General features: G+C 39.5%; 1 protein-coding gene across 1 annotated transcript; it reads left to right on the top strand.

The window, feature by feature from the left end:
- Window positions 1–1790: 1790 nt before the first annotated feature.
- On the top strand, window positions 1791–10284 carry LOC137737608 (protein NETWORKED 1A). The gene is made up of 5 exons (XM_068477143.2): window positions 1791–2062; window positions 2169–2218; window positions 2820–3051; window positions 3796–8441; window positions 8909–10284. Exons 3-5 carry the CDS (start codon window positions 2952–2954, stop codon window positions 10118–10120), a joined length of 5958 nt encoding a protein of 1985 aa, XP_068333244.2. The 5' UTR covers window positions 1791–2062; window positions 2169–2218; window positions 2820–2951; the 3' UTR covers window positions 10121–10284.
- Window positions 10285–10605: the final 321 nt, after the last annotated feature.

Here is a 10605-nt window from a genome sequence, read left to right as displayed (position 1 = left end):
ATAGAAAAATTGATAGACAACTGATGAAAGGTATGACATTGCAACAAATTCGAAGATAGGGTATGACATTGAAACTTTTTAAAGACGAGGTATGAAACTATTAATGACCCACTAGTTGAGGTAATTCTGTGTAATTTATCCAAAAATTATTGTATAGCACTGAATATTGTCACATTGTACATTAAAATTGGATTTAGAGTATTGCTTCATGATTGTCCTACTGAAAAGAAAAGAAACAAAATGAAAAACATCAATAAATATTGTGCTATAGTGTGAGCCCAATAGTTGGGCGAACCTTCTAGGGTTTATTGCTTCATGTGTTACGCTTTTTATAAACTCCAAAGTCTTGTAACATGTGATTTCAAGGAGAATTTAGTTTTATCGAGACCTACTTGCTTTTTATGTTTTGTATTGCCTGTGATACTTTTTGAGTAGCATATCTTGTAAAATGCAATTTTTGTTTTCGATATTCACGCTGAGTATTAGATTTGTCTTTTTTTAACTATCTGTTGTACTATCTCATCTAATATTCCAAAAAAAAAATATATATATTTATAATTATTGTATACAAATATAAACACTATATATGTATATATAAAAAGGGATGTTAGTTTATGGGACTTCATTTCTGTAACTCTGTGGTGCCTATAACCATTTTACGATCCAAAACTTAGAATTACAACAAAAGACAGCAAAAGTAAGTCGCACGAGCACTTCAATGATGCCACGAGGAAGAGACGTGAAAGATTATCAAAACTATCAAAAAGAACAGAAAATATTTTGCAAACCCCAAAAGAAAACATCATGGAGATCTTAAGCAGGGTTAGATTAATAATTTGGTTTATCTTAAAGTGAAAAACTATAAGGGGGCGTTTGTTGCGCTGGACTATCTCGGACTGGATTAGCTTCAAGGACTAAGCTGGACTGGCTTAGACTAGACTAAATTGGACTAACTTAGTAAAGCGTTTGGTGCAGTACTGGACTAAGAAGCTGGATAATAACAAATTATAATATTATATTATTTAATATATAAATTATTAATATTTTATTATGATCTTATCTTTTTCTTCATTTTTTCCTACCATTTCCTCGTTAAATTGGATGAAGTTAGCACCGCCAAAAAATTCATCATCATCCCTGGACCGAGATCTTAGCTTTGAATGCTCGAATCTGTCATGGATTTGAAGAAGCCCAAACAGGCCGAGACTTCCAGGCCATTTTCCAGCCACATTCGACCACATTTTGGCCTCGATTCAAGTAAAATCGTAATCTTGTCACTCGCAGCTTCAATTTGGTATATTTTGTATGAAAGTTGGTTGTGAAATGGATCTGAAAGAGAGTCGGAAAGTTAATGATTGATCTAGGTGACCGGAGATGACGAGGAGTCTGTCGAGAGTGGTCGTTGAGCATGACGAGGACGAGAAAGAGAAGATAGTCTTAGCTAGTCCCATGGTTATTGGGGGGTCTCGCTAAGACCTCTTAGTGAAGGGTTTTGTCCATGCTAGTCCCCTTTAGTCTCATTAATGTTAGTCCCAGCATGAAACAAACACAGTATTGGACTAATAGTTAGTCCAGTCCAGTCCAGTCCAACTTAGTGAGGGCAAACAAACGCTCCCTAACAAAAGTCAGAAAATGTTTCAAAAAGTTGGGCAAAAACGACAAACGACATCAAAACTCTCGGAGTAACGTCACTTCCATTTTTTGAATTAGAATAGTGTTTTCCAAGATAAGGGAAAAAATAACAGTTTCTGTTACTTTTTTTACTTCCTCGTTCTCTTTTTCTCGCCTTTACGGTTTACAGTGTCATCAAAGTCTCGTTCCAAATCTGTCAAATATACTGCACAAAACCCAATAAATGGAGAAGTGTAGTGAGAGAGTATTCTGTTTAAGAGTGAGAGAGAATGGGGTGAAACTGTAATGTATGCAGCTGGAGTTTTCCAATCATAGCTGCTGAATTGAAAAAACTCATTGGTTTTTCACATTGGTTTCTAATGTGAATGGTGATGTTTTAATGAGAGATTTTGATGTTCTATCAGAATCCACCTCTGAAATCATTCACTGAGTAAGTTTTTAATCTTCTGGGTTCATAAAGGTTGAAGCTTTTGCAATTTTTATGAAGACCCATCTGCTCAAAACTAATGCATTTATGACGTTCCTTTGGTTTGTAGGTTCACTTGCTGATTGGAAGTCCCAGCACCTGCTATCAGTCAATCTACTGGTAAGCTCTTGATCTTGTGGTTAATAAAAGTGGGGGAAAAGTCAACTTTTTTTTATCTATCTCTGCTGTTGTTTGGAATTGATTTGCATCATCTCCCATCTTTGGTGTGTTTATTTTCTCATAAACTCTTTTCTGTATTTGATAGGTGGTATGTGTTTTAGTTTGGCTTCTTGTTTTATGAATTTTGTATAATTAGAAAAAGCTACTGTGTACCGAGCTTATGCAAATTAAAAAAAGCTGATTGTGCAGTTTGGCTTCCTGTTTTATGAATTTTATAAAATTAAAAAAAAAGCTGCTGTGTACTGGGTTTTATTGGGTAAATTTATGGATGCCTGGTTTCTGTGTTTTCCAATTTGTAGCACTTACAAGATTGTTTTATTTCTCATATATTGAAGAAAACTTCAATTTTCCACATTGTTTTTGGTTTCAATGCTGTTTTCTTGCTTAGTGGTTACTTATTTCCTTGGATCAATTGTTATCTGTCTAATAGAGGAGGTAGGATGCAATTTTGTATTGTTTGTTTTGTCTTGATATCTTCTTGCTGGTGTGAACCTTGTGCCATTCCGACGGTTATATTTTCTTTGATGATTTTGGTGCACAGGTGCAAGGAGGGAGAGAGAGAGAGAGAACTGCAAATCTTCATCTGGAATATTGAGGGGTGGAAGTTTCTTGAACTGATATTCTGGCCTTTCCCAACTCAAAACAAGTTCTGTTGTTGTACTGCGCCGGAGTCATGGCAACCATGTTACATTCTGAGTCCAGACGATTATATTCTTGGTGGTGGGATAGTCACATTCCAAAGAACTCAAAATGGCTTCAGGAGAATCTTACAGGTCTTGATATTTTTCTGTAAAATTTATCCGTTTAGTAGGACTTGGATTGAAGTTTGTTTGTTCAGATGCAGATATAAGCTATCAGTTGTATGTGCACTAGGCATATAGCTACTACTTATGAGTGATGGCAAGTCATACCAATAAGACACAGCATTTTTGTGGTAATGACAACATAAAGATGTTAAGCAAGCCAGTTGCTTATATTCTTCTTCTTTTGGATGTTAATTTTTTAAAAGCTGAGTCCAGTTCTTAACAATTTTGTATTTAGATGGAGATGAAAGGACAGAAGAGATATGGTAACCGAGGGAGGAGAGTAAATAGAACTAAAACTAAATACTGAAAACCATTCTTTGCGTGGCCAGCCGTGTTCATACCTGGTTAGCATTTGCTTGGCCAACAAAGGACAGTATAAGACTCCCATGTCCAGTTACTTTTCTGTAAAACTATGATCAATAACATTCACGTTCATTTGAACATGAAACTAGATGAAGAATGAACGTAAACAAAATATGGCGGTTCTCAAGTTTTGTGATCTATGATATTAGCATGATGTCATTTCCAGCATATGAAATATGTTTAAAAAAAAAAAATCAGGTCAGTGATAAAGAAACGAATGTACTTGGAAATTTCTCAGTTTGATTTCTCTCTTTCTCTGCAATGTGTGCAATTGAGTGTGTTTTTGCATATGGATATCCTTGGATTTTCGGGCTACATTTGTAATTGACTCAAAATCTTGTTATGCAGACATGGATGCCAAAGTCAAAGCAATGATCAAGCTCATTGAAGAAGATGCAGATTCTTTTGCAAGGAGGGCAGAAATGTACTACAAGAAACGCCCGGAGCTCATGAAACTGGTGGAGGAGTTCTATCGAGCTTATCGTGCATTAGCAGAGAGGTACGATCATGCAACTGTGGAGCTGCGCCAGGCTCATCGAACCATGGCAGAAGCATTTCCCAACCAAGTACCTTATGTATTGGCTGATGAATCGTCCTCAGGCTCTTCTGGGCCAGACGTCGAACCTCATACACCAGAAATGCCACATCCAGTTTGTGCCTTATTTGACCCTGATGACTTGCATAAGGATGCATTGGGCCTCTCGTCAATCAATTCACAAGCTTTGAAAAGGAATGGAGGAAACTCAGCAGACTCCGACTCTGGAATAAGCAGAAGAGGTGGTCTAAAGCAGTTCATTGAGATGTTCACTCCAGGAGAAGTGCCAAATAGTTCAAAGGTTGCAGAGGGAATGATGGGACAAGGATTAAATTTTCATGAAGCGGAAGATTTCAAACAGAAGTTCCAAAATGGGTTTTCTCAGTTAACGAGTGAGAACCAGAGTCTCAAGACCCAGGTTCTTTCTCAATCTGAACGTGCTGCAAAAGCAGAAACTGAAGTTCAATCCTTAAAGAAAGCTCTAGATGAGATACAATCTGAAAAAGACGCAGTCCTTCTTCAGTACGAGCAGAGTTTGGAGAAGTTGTCTAAACTGGGGAGAGAACTAGATGATGCACAAAGGGCTATTGGAGGGCTTGATGAACGAGCAAGCAAAGCTGATATTGAAACTAAAATATTGAAGGAAGCCCTGGTGGAATTAGAAGCGGAGAGGGATGCTGGTCTTCTGCAGTACAATCGATGTTTGGAAAGGATATCTAACCTGGAGAGCAAGTTATCTTTTTCCCAATGGGATGCAAAGGGACTTAACGAGCGGGCTGTTAAAGCAGAAACTGAAGCTCAAAGTCTCAAGCAAGAACTTTCTAAACTAGAGGCTGAAAAGGAAGATTGTTTACTTCAGTACAAGCAATGTCTTGAGAAGATATCTGCTTTGGAGACGAAAATCTCTGTCTCTGAGGAAAATGTCAGAATGCTTAATGAACAAATTGAAAGAGCTCAAGGTGAAGTCAAATATTTGAAGGAATCCCTGGCTACACTGGAGGAAGGGAAAGAAGCTGCAGCTCTTCTATACAAGCAGTGCATGGATACAATAGCTAAAATGGAAAGCGAAATTTCTAAGGCTCAAGCAGATGCCAAACGACTAAATAGCGAAGTTTTGATAGGCTCCGCAAAATTGAAGAGTGCTGAAGAACAATGTGTACTCTTGGAGAGATCAAATCACTCTCTGCGGTTAGAGGCGGACAGTCTGCTGAAGAAGATTACAACTAAGGATCAAGAACTTTTAGAGAAGGATGACCAGATGGAGAAACTTCACATTTTGATGGAAGAGGAGCACTTACAGTTTGTGCAAGCTGAAGCGACTCTTCAAGCTCTACAGAAGTTGCATTCTCAATCCCAGGAGGAACAGAAAGCTTTAGCACTGGAGTTCAAAAATGGGCTTCAAATGTTGAAGGACTTGGAGATACGCGAACAGGGTATGAAGGATGATGTCCAACGGGCAAAGGAGGAAAATAAGAGCCTAAGTGAATTGAATTTTTCTTGCACTGTCTCCATAAAGAATCTGCAAGATGAAATCTTCAACATCAAAGAGATGAAAGAAAAACTTGAACAAGAGGTTGCAGTAAAATCAGACCAAAGCAATGCTCTCCAGCAGCATATTTTACATTTGGAGGAGGAAATTAAGGGATTAAATAGAAGATATCAAGCTATGGTGAAGCAGGTGGAGTCGGCTGGTTTAAATCCTGAATGCTTTGAATCATCTGTGAAAGACTTGCAAAATGAAAAATCGAAGCTGGAAGATATATGCACAAGGGGGAAAGAAGAGAGAGAACTTCTTTATGAGAAGTTGAAGGATACGGGTAAACTTTCAAAGGAGAACGATTTTATGGGGAGCTCACTGTTGGGGTTGAACGCTGAGTTGGAGGGTTTGAGAGAGAGGGTCCAAGAATTGCAAGCGTCTTGCCAGTTTCTCCAGGGAGAAAAATCCACTCTTGTGGCTGAGAAGGCTCACCTGCTTTCACAGTTACAAGTTATCACTCAGAATATGCAGGCGCTTTTTGAGAGAAACACCTTGCTGGACAATTCCCTCTCTGTTGCAGACATTGAGCTTGAACGGTTCAGAGCACGATCAAACAGCTTAGAAGAGTTGTGCCAATCTCTCAATAATGAGAAGTCCAATCTTCTTAATGAGAGAGGCACCCTGGTATTTCAGTTGAAAGATGTTGAGGAGAGACTGCGAAACCTGGAAAAGCGCTTTACAAAATTAGAGAAGAAATATTCTAACCTGGGGAAGGAGGAAGGCTCCACACTTAGTGCAGTAGAAGAACTACGGGGTTCCCTCCATGCAGAAAAACGAGAGCGTGCAAGTTATATACGGTCAAGTGAGGCCCGATTGGCGGGTTTGGAAAACAATGTCCACCTCATGCAGGAAGAAAGAAAGCTGGGAAAGAAAGAATTTGAAGAAGAACTAGATAAAGCTTTAAATGCCCAGATCGAGATCTTTATCCTTCAGAAGTTTATAGAAGATCTGGAAGAGAAGAATTTGTCATTATTCATCGAGTGTCAGAGACACGTTGAGAAATCCAAGTTTTCTAGTAAGCTGATCTCAGAGTTGGAGAGTGAAAATCTCGAACTACAGGTGGAAGAACAATTCTTGGTGGAAGAAATCGACAAGTTGAGGTTGGGCGTTCGTCAAGTCCTCAGGGCTCTACAGATTGAACCAGATAGGCAGGACGATAAGACTGAACCAGGGAAAGTAAATGTGCTGCACATTTTGAATACTATCAAGGACTTGAAAACTTCTTTGTTACGGAGCAAGGATGAGGAACAGCAGTTGCTTGTTGAGAAGTCAGTGCTCTTAACTGTACTTGGGCAGTTGAGATCAGAGGGTGCAGAGGTAGAGACGGAAAAACAATTCTTTGAGCAGGAGTATGAGATCGTGATAAACCATTGTTCTACACTACAAAATGAGAAGCATGACCTTCTAGAGATGACAAGGGAGTTGAGATTGGAAGTGACGGGGAAAGAGCAAAAGGAGGAAATATTAGAGGCTGAATTGTTAACTCTTCAACCTAAGCTGACAAATTTGGAGGATGCTTATGTGGTTCTGCAGGAAGAAAATTCCAAGGTGCTTGAAGAGAAGACATCTTTGCTTAAGGAACTTATGGCCCTCAAAGAGGAAAAGAAAATGCTTGAAGAGGATAATAGTGTTAATTTCCACGAAGCACTAGCTTTCAGCACCCTCTCGTTGGTTTTAGAGAGCTTCACAATTGAGAAAGCTGCGGAACTAAAATCACTTGCTAAAGATCTCAACAGTCAATTTGTAATTAATAACGACCTCAAAGAGGCTGTTGGAACATTGGGGGAGAATTTAGTGATGAAAGAAGTAGAAAACCTGCATCTGAATGAGACGGTCCAATTGTTGGACAAGGAACTGTGTGAAGCCAAGGACTTAAATGGTGAACTAAGCCGTCAAGTTTTAGTTGGAAACGATTCTCTGAAACAGAAAACCTTGGAGCTCTCGGAGGCAGAAGAGAAGCTTAAAAGGACGGAAGATTTGAATGTGGAATTGTGCAGAACAGTTCAGGAACTGAAGATGGAAATTGAAGAATCAAATCTAGTGCGAGAAAATTGTGAGAAGGAGATTTTTGAACTATCTGAAGATAGCACAAATCAGAAAAAGGAAATCAAAAGCCTTTGTGAGGCAAATGAAATTCTGAAGAACCAAATCTTATGTAACGGAATTGAAAAAGAAGTAGAAAATCTACATCTGAATGAGACAGTTCGATTGTTGCACAAGGAACTGCATGAAGCCAAGGACTCGAAAGATCAGCTGAACCATCAAATTTTAGCTGGAAAGGATTCTCTGAAGCAGAAAACCATGGAGCTCTCAGAAGTAGAAGAGAAGCTTAGAAAGGCTGAAAACTTGAATGTGGAATTATGCAGAACTGTTCAGGAAATGAGGATGGAACATGAAGATTCAAAGCGACTGAGGGAGAATTGTGAGAAGCAGATTCTAGAACTATCCAATGATAACTCAAATCAGAAAGATGAAATCGAGAGCCTTCGTGAAGCAAATGAAACCCTGGCGAATGAAGTGGGTATCTTAAGTGAAGTAATTGAAGAACATAGAACAAGAGAGGAGTATTTGAGTTCCGAGCTGCAAGAGAGAAGCAATGACTTTGAACTCTGGGAGGCTGAGGCTGCGACATTCTATTTTGATCTTCAAGTTTCTGCTCTCCGTGAAGCTTTTCTTGAAAATACGGTTCATGAGCTCACTGATGTTTGTGAGAGTCTTAAAGATGAAAGTGCTGCGAAATCTTTGGAGGTCGAACAAATGAAAGAAAGAGTTAGCTCTTTGGAAGGTGAAGTTGGAGGACTGATCGGCCAGTTGTCTGCATACGTTCCTGCCGTAGCCTCATTGAGAGAGAATGTAGCATCTCTTCAGCACAATGCCGTACTTAGATCGAAGCTTCTTGTAGCAAGAAATCACCAAGATAAGGTAATATTTTCTCTCTTTAGAAACATTGATGATAGTGATGATTCAGCAATTAAGTCTAAGCTAGGTAGAGTCGACTCATTTTTGGTTTTGACAGCCTTACCACGAGTTTTCAATAACGTAGAAGTGTCTGTCTGTGTTTCTGGCCTTATTGGCATGGAGAGAATGTGTATTTATTAACTGCTATCATAAGTACACATGAAAGTTCGATTTAATTCTAATCCTAGGTGTCCTGTTTATAACTGAAATTTAACGCTAAACGTAAAACATTCTTGTTCTAGTGAAGACCTTCCTAACAGAAACAGATGTAGATCAGAGGTTTGCAACTTGGCTTGTGTGGATAATTGAAGTTTAATGTTAAAACTTGATACTTAATTACCATGTTTGTGTCTTATTGGACCACTCTAGCTATCACCATTGCTAGCTTCTGCTCTTTTTCTTTCCACTAATTAGCATGTTCGTGCCTCTAGGATGTGAAACCGCCAAATCATCCATATGAAAAGAACTGTCAAGATTCCATAGAAGATCAAAGCCCATTGGTACCCGACGGAATTTCAGAATTGGCAGAAGTGCAAACTATGATAAAAGAAGTTGAAAAGACGTTTGTGGAAGAGACGGAAAGGCTTGTGATGGAAGCCTTTGAAAAGGCAATGGTGGAAGAAATTGAAAGCCTTTCAACTCAGCAAAGTACAAAAACCAGCAACTCGTCTGTGGAGATTGAAGAGTTACAATCAAAAGGTACCTTACTTAAAGAAAAAGGCAGTAAATGTGAAGAGGTGAAACTTGGGAAGGAGTTCACTGGTGAAAATCGCAAGTTGCAGAAGACAAAATCTGCTAATGGGACTTTGATGAAAGACATTCCGCTTGATCATGTTTCTGATTTATCATCGTATGGAAGAAGCTGGAGAGGTACTGGTGGGACTGATGATCAGATGCTTGAGTTATGGGAGACTGCCGAACAATACTGTCACCAGGATCCGGTTGCCAGTGAGAAAGAAAATCAGGCATCTGCACGCATGGAAGATGTTACCCCCAGCCATCGGTTTACAGATTCTGAGCAGATGATTCAGAATTTTTCTTCAGAAGTTGAGGCTGAGAAGGAGTGGGGAATTGAGAAGCTGGAAGCGTCCCTTCGAAGGCCACGTCACGAAGGCAAGAAGGAAAAAATCTTGGAGAGACTGGCCTCTGATGCCCAGAAGCTGACGAGTCTGCAGACAATTGCTCGGGATTTGGATAAGAAGATGGAGACAAGCAAGAAGGGCAAAAGGGCCAACGGCATTGAATATGAAACAGTCAAAAGACACTTACTTGAAGTTGAGTCTGCTGTTGTGCAGCTGGTGGAAACTAATGATCAACTGAAAAAGAAGATTGAGGAATCTCCGTCTTTGGACGAGCAGACTTCCATAGAGTTGGAGGAGGCTGGAAATGTCCGCAGAGAGAGAGTAGTCGAAGAGGCAAGTAAAGGGTCAGAGAAGATCGGAAGGCTGCAGTTTGAGTTGCAGAACATTCACTACATTTTGCTCAAACTGGAGGATGAGAATAAAAAGAAGGGGAGGCACGGATTTTACGTGAGCAGAACAGGCGTTCTCCTGAGGGATTTTATTTACAGCGGCAGAAGCAGCGAGAGGCGCAGGAAGGGTTGTGTGTGTGGCTGCATGAGACCCTCCACCAATGGAGATTGAGGCAATAATCACTCGAGAGGGAAGCATGTTTTATTTCGTTAAATGATCCTAATGTTGTGTTTAGCGAATCATTTCTCGGATTAGTTAGCCAAAACACAAGTGTATTACCTCAGTTTCCGTGTAAAATAGGCTTCGTCTAATCAAAATGAGCTGCTTCCTTCGTATTATCACCTCCCATTAACCATTCAAAACAAGCCACTTATTTTCTTCTCGTTTTTAACTTACGATGCTTCAGTTGCTTTCGGAATGCTTGGATGCGTTGAATGTATGCTTCCGATAAGTCGCAAAATGGATAGAGTTGGATATTGATCGGATTTCGGAACTGCCAGTGCCAGAGAGGGATCAATTTAATCCAATTAGAGCAATGGTCTCTCAACTCGTCAAAATGTGTGTATATGATCATTTTAGTTAACACCGTCAGTAATTATGCTAAATGCAATCACGCGCGTGGCACATAAAACGAATTGTAGGGGTAATTAAGGAAA

This window comes from Pyrus communis, chromosome 13, assembly GCF_041283825.1.
Source record: "Pyrus communis isolate YQ-2024b chromosome 13, ASM4128382v1, whole genome shotgun sequence".
Classification (NCBI taxonomy): domain Eukaryota; kingdom Viridiplantae; phylum Streptophyta; class Magnoliopsida; order Rosales; family Rosaceae; genus Pyrus; species Pyrus communis.
This window is presented reverse-complemented; position numbering and strand designations above follow the sequence as displayed.

Excerpts from the sequence above, each read along its gene's own strand:
- LOC137737608 (XM_068477143.2), top strand. The coding sequence starts at position 2,952 with ATGGCAACCATGTTACATTCTGAGTCCAGACGATTATATTCTTGGTGG. Across the intron at positions 3,052-3,795 it reads GCTTCAGGAGAATCTTACAG|ACATGGATGCCAAAGTCAAA; the intron begins GTCTTGATATTT and ends CTTGTTATGCAG. Across the intron at positions 8,442-8,908 it reads CAAGAAATCACCAAGATAAG|GATGTGAAACCGCCAAATCA; the intron begins GTAATATTTTCT and ends TCGTGCCTCTAG.